The 15,126-nt window shown below is 41.0% G+C and overlaps 1 protein-coding gene and 1 pseudogene across 5 annotated transcripts in view; one reads left to right on the top strand and one right to left on the bottom strand.

The window, feature by feature from the left end:
• The window catches only part of LOC147417801 (uncharacterized), a 100,085-nt gene that overhangs the window by 22,497 nt on the left and 62,462 nt on the right, over positions 1-15,126 (bottom strand). For all 5 annotated transcript variants that reach the window (XM_086506441.1, XM_086506440.1, XM_086506442.1 and 2 more), the window contains exon 5: positions 229-297. In XM_086506441.1, coding sequence (XP_086362567.1) covers positions 229-297 — 69 coding nt within the window. The remainder of the gene's footprint in view (positions 1-228; positions 298-15,126) is intronic.
• LOC147417803 (DEAD-box ATP-dependent RNA helicase 20 pseudogene) lies at positions 5,958-6,922 on the top strand (annotated as a pseudogene).

Genomic DNA, 15,126 nt, shown 5'->3' with positions numbered 1-15,126 from the left:
CAGATTAACTCAAGGAGCAAGACCAAGCATCACACCTCAATGCAAAAGAGTGGGAGGCGCATTTAGGGATTGTAACTTGCAAAAGAGGGAATGGTTTTTTGATGAAAATGCTAAGGAGCAGACCATACTTTTGAGGCATATGAGAAACTGTAAACGATGCTAAAAAAATTGCAACGATCACCAGTTTCACTCATTAAGACAAAACATGTGGAAAGCTCAGAGACATACCTGTTGTTTGAGGCTCAGGCCAGAATGCACCGATGTATATTGATCACCTCGAGCACCATAGAGAAACATCTGCAAAAGACAAAAAAGCCTCCTCAGAACTGGCTATAAATGACATCGTAAAGATTGGACAATCAATTGGTTTGCTGCATCTCTCTAGCCAGTGGTCGCAAAAACAAGGGTTTATTGTATTTTTAACCAGATAAAAATGGTAAAATCCCGGCTAGATTCCAAGCTTTCTTTCAAGTGAACCGGCAAAGTTTTACAAGTTTTAGTGTGAATACCTGAAAATGCTTTGAATTTTGACCTAAAAAACAAAAGAGCTTTAGGTGTGCCCTTATTTTCTTCGATTAGGATTTTTTTTTTTGGCGAGCCCTAACTCTATCAACAAACATTGCTATGATTACTCTGATCCAAAGTTTGATTTCCACCATTGCACTCTCAAAGAGAATTTCTCTTGAAAAATTTCGTAGGAACTACTTTCGATGGTCATCTTTGAATGGATACAACAAACACTGAAATACCAAGAGACATAGCAGCTCTGATCTCCACCTTAAATATAGACACACAAATCTCAAACCCAAAAAAATAGGCACACACCGGCAAGGTTGAAAACTGCAACCCTTCCCACCTGGGGAAAGTGTGTCTCAGCTTACAATCATGCTGCTTGAAAATTCAATAATGCCCCTTAGGAGCAAGAGGAAAAGGAATCATTCCACTTGAAATTTAAGAGAAGCAGTGTAAAAAGATGAAAAATGCCAGTCATTCTTCTAAACTTTTCTCTTTCTGTGTATGGTTAGGAAAATGATTTGTCTCCAACACTGCTTTCCACCACAAGCATGACAAAATATTGTAGCTCTTCCCACCACTGACGCGCAAGGTGCTCAGCAAGCAATTTCTCTAGGAAAAGAACCCTACACAATCAAGGGTTCATCTTTTGGAAGCCCTTCAAATATTAACTCTTAAATTATATGAATTTTATAAATGGATAATGGTAATATAGTCTTGTGGACGACTGCAATGCGTCTGATATAACGAGAAGAAAACCGTGCAAAAAAGGCAAGCCCTAAAAACAGTGTATATTAGAAGTATAGGCCCGAGCTTCAAGTTGCAACTTGCATCTGCTGATATGGACTAACTCCTGTATTTACCAGAATTGAGAGAAGAACATTTTGAGTTGCCAATGTCCTATCTCGGTTGTGGGCTCTCTACCATTGCAACTTTACAATTAGTAGGTTAGAAAATTTCATGTCTATAGTGACACTGAATAGTAGTTATCTTTGAGTCGCTATTTATCTCTGCTTGTTCATGCGCCTTGATATGAATTGGGCATTCAAGCAAAACGTACACCACAATCTTGGATTTAGCGCCAAATGTAAGGAAAAAAACAGGGGTTATTCCTAGCCCAATGGCTTTTTATAGGGTGTTCAGGATCATTTGGCTATTTTCCAAAAATCATTTGCCAAAAGATTAGTTCAAAATTTGTGGTTTTGAAGATAAATTTGCCAGAATTACTTTGTCAAGTGCTAGTTTTGTCGATCTGCCTACATTAGAGCCTTTCCTCAAGCACAACCAATCGTGGAAGTTTCCTCTCCTTGTTGGGAAGTGCAAGGGCACCCTGCAATTCACCTTGATGACCAACCGGTTTTCTTCAAAGAGAGCTTGAAATCTAGCCGATGTTTTGCAATTTTAGCTAGTTTAAATAACACTGGTGAAATTTTACAAGTTTGAGCATAAATACCGACAGAGGCTTCAAATTTTAACCTAAAAACCAGGAGAGTTTTAAGCGTGCCCTTTTTTTCTTTGGTTAGAAAAGATGTTTCTGGCAAGTCTTGATGCTGTCAGATTACCAATTTTTTTGTGAATTGATCTCCAATCATTATTGCCAATGATTTTAAATGATTGGCCATCATTGTGAGTCATTCCCTATCGTAGTTTGTATTTGCTCAATCCTCGGAAATGATCAAAGGTGCCATTTGTTTTGTGAGTTATTACCAATGACTAGTAATGACTGGTAATGATCTATTGAGAACAAGCACATTTTGATATGCCGATGTCCTATTTCAATTGTGGACTCTCTACCATTGCAATTTTATACTGAGCAAGTTGAAAAATGTCACAAATATTGTAGTGACATTGAATCGTAATCACCTTGAGTCGATGATTATCTCCACTCGTTCATGCACCTTGATAAGGATTGTTCATTCAAGAATAACATGTACCACAACCACGGATTTAACCTCCCATGTGAATGCCACCATCTCTCTACTCTAGATTGATTAAGCCCCCTTCAATATAATATTATCTTTGGATGGCCTTGCAATGGATTGTGATTGAGTGGCACTTCACAAAAGTTAGTAGCCATCATTATGCAATAAGCCCATATCAATGGTTTCGGTTTCTTAAGGAACATTCTTTGTATGTTCGAACTTCCCCTTGTATGTCAAGATCATAGCTTTTTCATACGCCAAACATTCTACATACACATACGGGTTCAATTGTTTGAAAGAAATATGATTTGTGGTATTATCTCATGTTGCCCAGTCGGTGTTGTTTGTTGTGCTTGAATTGATCTACCTAACAAGATCGGATTCTAGTATGGTTGCATCTTTGAATATACAGTTTTATTAGACACCTCTTGGCTTTATTTCACTTTTGGGCATATAATAATGCATGCATTGATTTGAGGCTTTAGAAGTCAAGTATACAAACCGTTATGGAAAAAAGCTTTTGGTGATCATAGCAAGGACACCTAAAATTTCATGATAGGAATAAGCTAAATTTTGGTGTTGTGATTTGACAGGGTGATTTAATTACAGCCTTCCCTCGAGTACGGGCAGCCATAGAAGTTCCCTTCCTTTGGAAGTGCAAGGGCACCTTGCAATTATCAACCTTGATGACCAACCAAGATTTAGCATATTTTTAACCAACTAAAATCGAAAAATCCCAGCTAGATTTTGAGCTTGATTTGAATAAAGCAGGTCAATTTTACAAGTTTTAGTGTAGATGCCGGTAAATGCTTCAAATTTTGACTCGAAAAACAAGAGTTTTAAGTGTGCCCTTTTTTTGGTTCAAAAAAATGTTTTTGGCTAGTCCTGGTGCTCTCTGATCACCACTTTTATGTGAATAATCTCCAAATATCGTTGTATTTGTTGGTAATTGCCAATCATTGGCAATGAGCAAAGGTGCCGTATGATTGCCAATGTTTTGTGAGTTGTCTTCAATCATTTCTTGGTGATGATCGATCAAGAAGAACTACATTTTGATTTGTTGATGTCCTATCCCAATCATGGACTCTCTACCAATGTAACTTTCCAATGAGCAGAAAATGTCACACTTATAGTGACACTGAATAGTAGTCACCTTGAGTCGATGTTTATCTCCACTCGTACATGCACCTTGATAAGAATTAGGTATTCAAGCAGAAAGCCACAATTTCGAGTTTAATCCCCACATGTGAAAACCACCGTCTCTTGGATTTCTTAAGACGTCTTCAATAGAACATTATCTTTGGATGGCTTGGCAATGTTTACAACCATTTTATCCACAATGTAGTCTCTTGGAACATGTTGACTCTAGGAAATGCCCAACATGGCTATGACAAGGACAAGAGAGAAAGTCACATGGTCGTGAACTTGAATACAAATTTTCAAAGAGAAAATTCAGGTTCGATATCTTGTTCTTGAATACCATTCCTATGTTGTAGGAAATAAACTATGGGGCAGGACACGGCTTCCGTTTCTTATAAATTTTGGAGAGACACAGTCCCAACTCTCCACCATATTTCCGTATGGCACTGTTGACCCATGGGTCAACAGTACGGCATAACTCAATTTCCATACCAAAGCCTTATTTTTTGAGAGTTATGAAATGATGCAGATTATGGTTAAAAACATCATTTGTAATGAGTAGCTATTCTAGATGCAGGAGACGGGGTGCAATGGCACTTCCAGATTGTAAATACAAAGCAATTTGACCCATTGAACTCTATTTTTGGTTTAACCTATGCCATATGGTAGCCTTAGTATATAAGGTACCTAGGTCATTTTGTAAACATAACCTTTATCATAATCAAAGTTTTGAGTTGCCGTCGATTGTGTGTGAGACAGAAAGAGAGAGAGCGTGCGCTTCATCCTCACGCTACTTCCCACTCGCTCATCGGATTGGAGATTCGATTGCACCATTGCGATAGGCTCGGAGAGAGCTACACAACAACGCCAAGCATTCCTCGTGAAATGGAGCACGCACGCTAACGCATCTACAAGCTATTTGTGGCCTAAGTGTATAAAACGATGTCTGTTTTCTATGTACAAGTAGTGGTTAGAATCGTGGCGACATAAGCTATGCATAGGTACTCATAGATTTCAGTTTCGAGCACTCTAGAAATTTTGCTCTGTCTTCATATGTATTTTTTGCAGATGGGTTTGTGTGAGGATTTTGAGTGTAGAGGCTTTGGGACAGGTGTATCCTAGTAAGGAGATAGTGTTCCTTAAGTTTTGTATGATTCTGGTATGGTTTGGCGAGTTTCCTTCCGTTTGTGTGTATGTGGGTTGGGTGGTGTAGTTGAGAGCAGTGAGATTCCTGATTTTGGTTTAGTTGGCCTTCCTGAATGTTGTATGTGTGGGACGGTCTCAACCTGACAAGCTAAAGCGATTGCCTCCATCTGCGCCTATCGTGTCATCTACGTCCTCGATTGAAATTACGTTGATCTAGGTAGTGTTGCATGTACTTAATAGGTGGTGTGATTTGCTCCTACAACATTGGCCAATTTTTTTTGCGAATGGTCATAAAACTCCGAGGTGGCCTACAAGGACAAAGAAAGTTGGTGATGCAACTAAACAAAAGCACCCATCAAGTGTAAAGTTGCCTATCAGACACGTCATGCGACTACAAGGAAGTATACAAGAAGTAGATCTTTATACTGTAAATCTTCTATCTTGTATGTGACTTAGTGATGCCTAACAAACAAAAGGGACTAACAGTACTGACAAAATAAAAATAGGAGGCAGAAACGGCAGTTCAATCATCTATCACGATAAATGTCTGCAGGAGAAACCAAGGGTCAAGCCAAATTTTGGTCATCATCATTGGTTCTACATGTTAGATAATCTTGGGGGTATAATTCATTTCAGGTTTGGCAGCCAGAAGATGCCAGAGATGCCCATCGATCATTTTGGAGACTGAAATCCAAAAAGTTAGCTTAGAAAGCCAAATACAAGTCCAAATCAAGGCAAACTTTGTGTCAATAGGCTATGAATAGAGAATACAAGCTACATGTGAAGAAAAATTGAAAAAGGATAGAAGTCTAACCCCTAGCCAGAGATGCAATTTTTTCAAATATGAAGCCATGATAGCCATCTACATACCCTATACATCATGTACGTGAGTTTTGGGGACAAATGGACAATGATAGCTCACAGATGGTCATCTATTGCGAACGATGTCGGATAAGGCTATTTTGAAGCAAGTTACAAACTTGGGGAATTAACTAGGGTTTGTCGGGATTTAATTAAGTCCGTATCAAGTAGAAGCAATATAATGATTTACACAGCACACCAAAAGCTAACAGTGGCAAATGCGACTTTGATCACTTTGATGCAGGAACAAAGACGTCCCCAATGAAGAAGAACACACACAAAAGGTAAACAATTGAAGACTCAAAGCCTTAAGTCATTTCTTAAGTTATAGTGAGACCGACAAGTAATGGGCATCAAAAGAGATTCGAGTAAGGAATGTACAGAGGCATCCAAAGGACAATCCTGTCATATGGAGGTTGGGGAGAGTGGAAGCCTGACAAAAGAGCAACTTTTCCTGCTCGAACAAAGGGGGACTTGGATGCTGTTGATATCTCTCCAGAGAGCTTTCAAGGCCTTCCCCCATTTAAATAGAACTTTTATGTGGAACATCCCAATGTGCTATCCATGACAACGAAAGATGTGGCTGCCTACCAAATAAATAAATTATCTTTAAAAACAAAAACGAGAGATTGTAGTGGAGGGTAATGGCATCCCAAGCCCATTCGCTCCTTCGACGATGCTTCCTTTCCTGATTATGTTCTTGGAGGTTTTCTTAGAGCTGGTTTAAAAGAACCAACAACAATCCAAGCACAAGGCTGGTCAATGGCTTTGAAAGGAAGGGACCTGATTGGGCTTGCAGTGACCGAACCAGGGAAAACACTTGCCTACCTATTACCAGCCATTGTTCATGTCAATGCCCAGCCAGCACTGTCACCATGTCATGGTCCGGTTGTTCTCATCTTAGCACCCACTAGAGAGCTGGCGGTCCAAATACAACAAGAGGCAACAAGGTTTGGGGCTACATCGAAGATAAAGAGTACATGTGTTTACGAAGGTGCACCAAAGGGACAGCAGATAAAGGATCTTCAAAAAGGTCCGGAGATAGTCATAGCCACACCCGATCGCTTGATTGATATGCTCAATGATAGACAAACCAACCTTCACAGGGTTACATATCTTGTCCTTGATGAGGCCGATCGAATGCTGGACATCGGTTTTGAACCTCAAATAAGAAAAATTATCTCCAAGATTCGGCTTGACAGACAAACTTAGTATTGGAGTCAACTTGGCCTAAAGAAGTTGAAGTTTTAGCTCGACAATTTCTATAGAATCCTTACAAAGTTGTCATTGGTTCACAAGATCTGAAAGCCAATCATTTAATTCTACAGATTGTGTCATAAAATCTAATATCTAACCAACCCAAATGATTTTCTCGTATTAAACTGATCATTTAATGTGGGAGAATAAACGGGAACAAGGGTTAGGATATAGACTAGTGCTTATAGATTTATCTCAACATGGGGCCAATGGTAAAGGGGCCCAAATGAGAGATGGTCTGTCAAAGAGCCAATGGAGCTTAAAGAACTTAGGGTTAGCTTCATTGAAGACCTCCAATAGTTAGTGTTAAAAGTCCTTTGACCTTAGGTAAGCTAGGGTTGTGCTTCAGGTGGGAACCCAGCCCAAGCTTGAGGTGCTTGTCATGCCTGATAACTGAGATGCTTGAGATGCTTGAAGTGCTTGATGATTGAGGTGCTTGAGGTGCTTGTCATGCTTGAGATGCTAGGGTTGTACTTGAGGTGGAAACCCAACCCAAGCTTGAGGGACTTAAGGGCCAAGCTTGGTGAGAATTGGGCCCAAGGTTGAGGGGCTTGAGGTGTCACATAAGTCAATGCAAATCCCTACAAGGAGGGGGAGATCCATGCAAGAAGGGGGGGATGGTTGCTTGACCGCTCTCTCTCCCAAAGGGCACCCCTTGCCCAAGAGGCAAGAAGGACACATGTCAAGCCCCTAGATAGGTTACCCTCATGGTGTGCCTAAAGCCTATTGGTTGGCCTTCCAAGGGGTCCAATGACAATTTAGTGGATTTAATTGATTGTTTTAGTATTTATCGAGTCTTTTCTCTCAAAGAGGAAAGGGGGACACTTATCCCAATGCTACCCTTGTTGCTTGATATGCCCTTGCTTGTGATTGGCTAGGCCAAGAGGGGTCCAATGAGCTTCAAGCATGAGCTACAAGCGGGGGTCAACCAGCTTTCTTTTAACGGTCCTCGGCTTTTGTCCCACTCTTCAATCAAGAGTGCAACAACGTGTCGTTATTGATTTGGAACATTGTGCAACGGGTTGCTTGAGGGGTATAGTCTCCCACACACACTCTCATTGTGTGAAGTGCAAAGTGCAAGAGCTCCATCTCCTTCTCCAAGCAAGTAGAGAGGTTGAGAGCCTACACCAACACTCTTGGCTATGGAATGCAAATCCAACCAAGAGCCATGCTTCAATGCTTAAGCTTGCCATCTTCTCCATCTTCATTACTATGCTATTATGTATGCTAGCAAGAAGAGTGATGATAAGTGAGGAACTAATTCTTTCTCCCAAGAAATGTTTCTTCTTCCTCTTCTCTACCCTCATCCCCTGCTAGCTCTCTCCACCTTCGAAGGTGTTTGAGGTCTTGGGACTGAGGCTTGGGATAGTTAATGCTTTCTACAAAGTTTATGTTATGCTTGTGATGCATGAAGCTTTCCATCTTCATTGCATCACCCAGGTCACAAGGAATACAAAGATTGTATTGTAACAAGTCTCTCTTGATTAGAGAAACTATAATACAAATGTCTATTGGAGGGGGGACCGGCTCCACATAAATCCGGTCCTCAACTGTTGTCATGTTCTCTAAACTCTCTCTCTTGCAAAAGTATTATTCATGCCAAGTTAACTAAATGCTATGTTTATGTTGCTACCATCAATTAAGTTCACCCGCTATGCTCACAAAGTAATTTCACAAAAGTACTTTCTCTAATTTCTGTTACTCTCAAAGTTAATAGGCCATTTCCATTACATTGGTATCAGAGCATTTGGTTTCTCTTCTCTTGCTTAAGAAGAGAGGTCCTTAAGTAGCCTATAAATGGTTGATTTTGTTAATTATATTAGGGTAAGTGGGACTGGAATCTATTATCGGTTTTGTTGAGCCCACTATGTGAGATATGGTGCACACCTCGGGAGCTTTGGACTTAATAATGGGATCTTTTTAGACTTGCCTACGGCTTTACCATTATTGAGCCATAAGAAGTCCAAAAGGAGCTAGCCCTCGGGAATTCTGCAATATTAGACCCACTCCACTACTCTCTATAATTAACCACTTCGAGCCGTGGGTGTAGATACTTAAGTGCCATTTTTCAAAGGCTAAGAGGAGTAACAACTAAGGTTTTGAATTGCCAAAGCATACACTAAGTAAGTACACAAATTTTGTTAACATGGCTAACAATAACCAAGAGAGTAGAATGAAGATTGATAGCTTTGATTTTGCACATGAAGGTGCTAATGATGATGCCCCCATGTTTGTCAATTATCTCGTTACTAGGTTGCAACAAGCTATGGACAACCCTGCTTCGCAAGCCGAAGTTACTCAACAACTTCGCGCTTATGGGATCTCCCTTCCTCTCCAAGAGGAGAGAGAGCTTAGGATACCTCTTGAAGAGACCCCCAAAAGAAGACTCTCTCCCATTTGAGAGGAGGAATCCAAAGAGCAAGAAAGCAATGAAACTTTAAGTTCCTCTGAAGATGTGGCTCCACAAAGACGGCGATCTAGACGATCGCCAACTCCTCCCAAGACTAAACGTTCAACCCCCATTCTTTCTCCTTGTCAGTCCAAAAGGGAAGAGAGGAAACAAAGGAAGAAAAGGGCAAGAAAGAGATCACCCTCTTCAGCTTCTTCTTCACCTTCCCCTTCTTCCGATGAAAGCTATGGCTATTATCTTAGAGAATACAAGAGGGGAGGACATCACAAAACATACCCTACATGGCAAAGGTCACAAAAGCTCAAGAATATCAAAGAGGGAGGAAAGATTCTCTCTTTTTCACCTATGATGGCACCTTTGGTGCCCCAACAAAGTATCGGACTTCCTCCAGCAATTTGATGCGGCCTTTGGAGACGAGGGCTTCACAGAGTCCTCCAAGCTACGCCATGTAGCTATGCACTTCCATAAATTGGCTCGTCAATGGTGGGCTAGCCTTTATGGCAACGGCAAAGCCCCAAAGACATGGAAAACTCTACGAGTTTCCATCACCATCATAAAGCAATTCCTTGCAAGCGATGCAAAGGACAAAGTGCTCACCGAATCCCGCAGTTTGAAGCTTGTCTCTCGTGAGTCTATCCACAAATATGTAGACAAGTTTTTGGATTTACATCTCAAGGCTACTTTCTTCCAAAAGATAGACTTCGGCGAGCAAAAGCAACAATTCTGTGTGGGATGACCTGAAGAGATGGCCGAATACGTCAACTCTCAACGGCCTGGTTCTATCACCGAAGTAATCCATCACATCGTGGTTGCTTCACGCATCAATTTCCAACAAGGGGCTAGACGGAATGTCAAGCCCATGGAAAACAAAGACAAAAATGATGCAAAGGGGAAAACTAATGCCCAAAATTCTTCCCAAGGCACTTCCAACAACAACAACAACAATCAGTCCAAAGACAACGGAGTTTACAAAGGCAAAAACAAACTCTCTCCTGAAGAGCAAAAAGCTTTTCGCAACAACCATAAGTGTTTTAAGTGTGGGGAGCAAGGACATGGCTATCGTTCTTGCCCCAAGAAAAATGCTCGCAATGAGACTCCTAGGGCTTCCACCATCGAAGCTCCAACAGAGGATGCTCATTGCAAAGGATCGTCTCTTTCCTATGCTTGGGGAAAGGTAAGGGAGCATGATTCCTTCATCGTGTTTGACCCTGGCTCTACTCACAACTTCATATGAACAGAGTTGGCCACCAAGTTGGACATTCAAGCTTTCGAGATGGGAGATATTGTAACGGCTGACACAGCTTTCAAGGGACAGCAAACCTCCGTTACTCCCTTGACTGGGAAGTTGAGGCTTCATGTCCAAAGCTATGTCGACAAAGAAGACTTTTTCATCTGTCCTCTCCAACAGGAGCATGCTATCGTAGGGACGCCATGCTTTGATCGCATGGCTGCCAACATGAAGTTCTGAAAGGAGAATCTACTTCACCTACAGGGGAAAGAACATGCATATAGATGCTAGTGAGTGTAGTCGTACTATACCACTTGTAAATCCTCCTGCTTTTGATAAATCAATGAAGAGCTCAGTTTCTGCGTCCATGATTTTTGTCAAAGAGTCCCTAAAAGATCCTCATGGTTCATCAAATGTAGATGGTAGGAATCAAGAAGACTTAGACTTGTCTAATTTTCTAAAAGGATTCCAAGATGTGTTCATCGATGATATCCCTATGGACTTACCTCCAAAACAAGGGAATGATGACCATTGCATTGAGCTCCTTCCAGGAAGCTCACCGCCTAACAAGCCTCCTTATTGAGTTTTTCAAGCTCAACAAGAGGAGATCATGAGGTGGGTACAAGAGGAGATCATGACGTCTCTCACACACGAAGTAGAATTTGTCACTCTACTTGAGAGAATGAATGGACTAAAGAGCAGACATGCTTGCGGCAGCTGTGTCTCCCAAGCACCAAATGGATTAGTCATCCATCTTGGAAAGATGTCGTAGGGTAAAAAGGGATCCTCTATCCGCTAAGCAAGATTGACTAATGACTAAGGCTTTATCTCTTCTACCCCATAGTCGAGGACGACTATAAGAGGTAATGTCATAAAATCTAATATCTAACCAACCCAACAGATTTTCTCATATTAAACTGATCATTTAATGTGGGAAAATAAACGGGAACAAGGATTAGGATATAGACATGTGCTTATAGATCTATCTCAACACGGGGCCAATGGTAAAGGGGCCCAAATGAAACACGGTCTGTCAAAGAGCAAGGCTAACCAATGGAGCTTAAAGACCTTAGGGTTAGCTTCATTGAAGACCTCCAATAGTTAGTGTTAAAATGCCTTTGACCTTAGGTAAGCTAGGGCTACACTTGAGGTGGGAATCCGGCCCAAGCTTGAGGTGCTTGACATGCCTGACTGAGATGCTTGGGATGCTTGAAGTGCTTGATGATTGAGATGCTTGAGGTGCTTGTCATGCTTGAGATGCTAGGGCTGTACTTGAGGTGGGAACCCAACCCAAGCTTGAGGGGCTTAAGGGAAAGCTTGTGGTGAGAACTAGGCCCAAGGTTGAGGGGCATGAGGATTCACAAAAGTCAATGCAAATCTCTACAAGGAGGGGGCGGGCCATGCAAGAAGGGGGGGTGGTTGCTTGACCACTCTCTCTCCCAAAGGGCACCCCTTGCCCAAGAGGCAAATAGGACACATGTCAAGCCCCTAGCTAGGTTACCCTCATGGTGTGCCTAAAGCCTATTGGTTGGCCTTCCAAGGGGTCCAATGATAATTTAGTGGATTTAGTTAATTATTTTAGCATTTATCAAGTTTTCTCTCTCAAAGGGGAAAGAGGGACACTTGTCCCAAGGCTACCCTTGTTGCTTGATATGCCCTTGCTTGTGATTAGCTAGGCCAGGAGGGGTCATATGAGCTTCAAGCATGAGCTACAAGGGAGGGTCGACCAAAGAAAGCTAGGGGGTTGCTTGAGGGGTATACTCTCCCACACATACTCTCATTGTGTGAAGTGCAAAGTGCAAGAGCTCCATCTCCTTCTCCAAGCAAGTAGAGAGGTTGAGAGCCTACAACACTCTTGGCTATGGAATGCAAATCCAACCAAGAGCCAAGCTTCAATGCTTAAGCTTGCCATCTTCATTACTATGCTATTATGTATGCTAGCAAGAAGAGTGATGATAAGTGAGGAACTAATTCTTTCTCCTATGAAATGTTTCTTCTTCCTCTTCCCTACCCTCATTCCCTACTAGCTCTCTCCACCTTTGAAGGTGTTTGAGGTCTTGGAACTGAGGTTTCGGATAGTTAATGCTTTCCAAAAATTTTATGTTATGCTCGTGATGCATGAAGCTTTCCATCTTCATTGCATCGCCTAGGTCAAAAGGAACACAAAGATTGTATTGTACCAAGTCTCCCTTGATGGGAGAAACTATAATACAAATGCCTATTAGAGGGGGATCGGCTCCACATAAATCCGGTTCTCAACTATTGTCATGTTCTATAAACTCTCTCTCTTGCAAAAGGATTGTTCATGCCAAGTTAATTAAATGCTATGTTTATGTTGCTACCATCAATTAAGTTCACCTGCTATGCTCACAAAGTAATTTCACAAAAGTACTCTCTAATTTCCGCTACTCTCAAAGTTAATAGGGCATTTCCATTACAGATTGTAGAAGTTGCTCATAGGTGCTCATTTATTGCGAATGATGTCGGATAAGGCTCTTTTGAAGCAAGTTACTAACTTGGGGAATTAATTGGGGTTTGTCAAGCTTTAATTAAGTCATGTATCAAGTAGAAGCAGTGTCATGATTTACACAGCACACAAAAGCTAACAGTGGCAAATGCGACTTTGATCACCTTGATGCAGGAACAAAGAAGTCCCCAACGCAGAAGAGCAAACACAAAAGGTAGAAAATTGAAGACTCAAAGCATTAAGTCATTCTTGAAGTTATAGTAAGGCCGACAAGCACTCCATATCAAAAGAGATTCTAGCAAGGTCTTTACAAAGGCATCCAAAAGAGAATGTACAAGCAGTGGAGCAAACAAAAGCAAAAACGACAACAAAAACCGCACCGACATTGACAATCAAGTCATGTCAAGGACGACATTAATTCGGAGGGGGGGTAACTATAGTAAGTTTTCGATAATATCCTATTTAATACACGTCAACTACTATGACTATCGTTTACACACTTACACAATATAGTGTAGAGTCAAAACAACAAAATGAGGCGCCCTCCAACTAAGTATTCACACCCTATTGATTGAGCCATTCTATTGTAGTGATTGCGCTCGACTTTATGAACTGAGAACTTGTCACTACAATAAATCTTACACCATCTATGATGTAGAAGACAAAGTTACCTCTACTTCTCTTTAAGTTAAATCTATCTCTTGCATTTTTTGTATTTGTGTTAACTCTTGTTTTGTGTGTCACGAAAAGTATAAATATTTACAACAGTTGACGTTTCGACTACATAACCACGACTCCAGCTCGGCAACACTGCAAGGTCCATATCTGCATCTAATTCCGCATGCCTATGCATTTGCTTGGTCAACACATAAAGCCTACGAGGCAGGGCACGACTTCTGTTTCCTAAAATTGTTGGAGAGACCACAATGCCAACTCTCCACCATACTTTTGTATGGCACTTCTGCATGACGTGCACTGTATATTCAGCATTTTCACTCTATGATGCTTCATTGCAAGATGAAATGTTTAATTATTCACATTGCTTTTATATCGCTTGACTCAAACATTGTCCTCCAACTTGCACAATTGGATGACACCCATATACAAAACTAGGTTACTAGTACAGTTCGAATTTTATAGTTTGTTGATGCTTTCTGTATTTTTTTGAGTTTGTCAATGCTTCCTTAAGTTTAGTTTAGCTACATGTTTTCCTCACTAGTACATGCTCAATCTTGATCATCATATCTATATATGGAATAGACACGCACTTCTTTTCTCACCATTCGACAATTCAATGCACTTTGTACAGGTTTATTTTGATCCTAGGTGGTTGATGTCAATATATGTATGTCCTTGTTTGCCAATGCATCTTATATATTGTAGCCCAACGTGCTCCTCTGCATAACCGTTTGTAGCACAAGGACAACCCCTTTATCCGAGATTTTTTCTCCTCAAATTCGTTTTAAATTAGGTTCTATGATCGACAACCAAGATTTCTCTCTCTCTCTCTCTCTCTCTCTCTCTCTCTCTCTCTCTCTCTCTCTCTATCTATCTATCTATCTATCTATCTATCTATCTATCTATCTATCTATCTATCTATCTATCTATCTATCTATCTATATATATATATATATATATATATATATATATATATATATATATATATATATATATATATATATATATATATATAGCAAGTGCGGGCCATCAAAGAGGGAGAAGAGCAACACAAAGAGATGACGACTTCTTGGGTGGATGTTCTTACCAAAACTCAACAAAAGGCGGATGAAGCCGAGAAATGGATCAAGGTGGCCAAGAAAGGAAAAGGCAAGGAGATAACGCCCACGTCCACACCCACTATCATTAATCAGACACTAGAGGAGGAGCAAAGAAGACGGGTGCGCGCTTTACATGTGAGAATTTGCGGTCTTAAAGACAAAAGCAATGTGGACGAAGAGGTAAAAGAACTCATGGCCTTAATGAGGGTTCATGAGCCGATGCACACAAGAGCATGGAGAGTGGGCAACATAAAGAAAAATGGAAGCAGTGGGGAAACCGCACTCATCCTCCGTTTTCCCTCCATGGAAGCGAAGAAGTCCTTCTTGAAGAAAAGACCAACTCTTAAAGAGACGGGCATCTTTCTCGGGGATGATCTCACCCTCTCGCAGATCGCTCATATGCA

Source organism: Adiantum capillus-veneris, chromosome 30, assembly GCF_014529385.1.
Source record: "Adiantum capillus-veneris isolate H3 chromosome 30, ASM1452938v2, whole genome shotgun sequence".
NCBI classification, from domain to species: domain Eukaryota; kingdom Viridiplantae; phylum Streptophyta; class Polypodiopsida; order Polypodiales; family Pteridaceae; genus Adiantum; species Adiantum capillus-veneris.
This window is presented reverse-complemented; position numbering and strand designations above follow the sequence as displayed.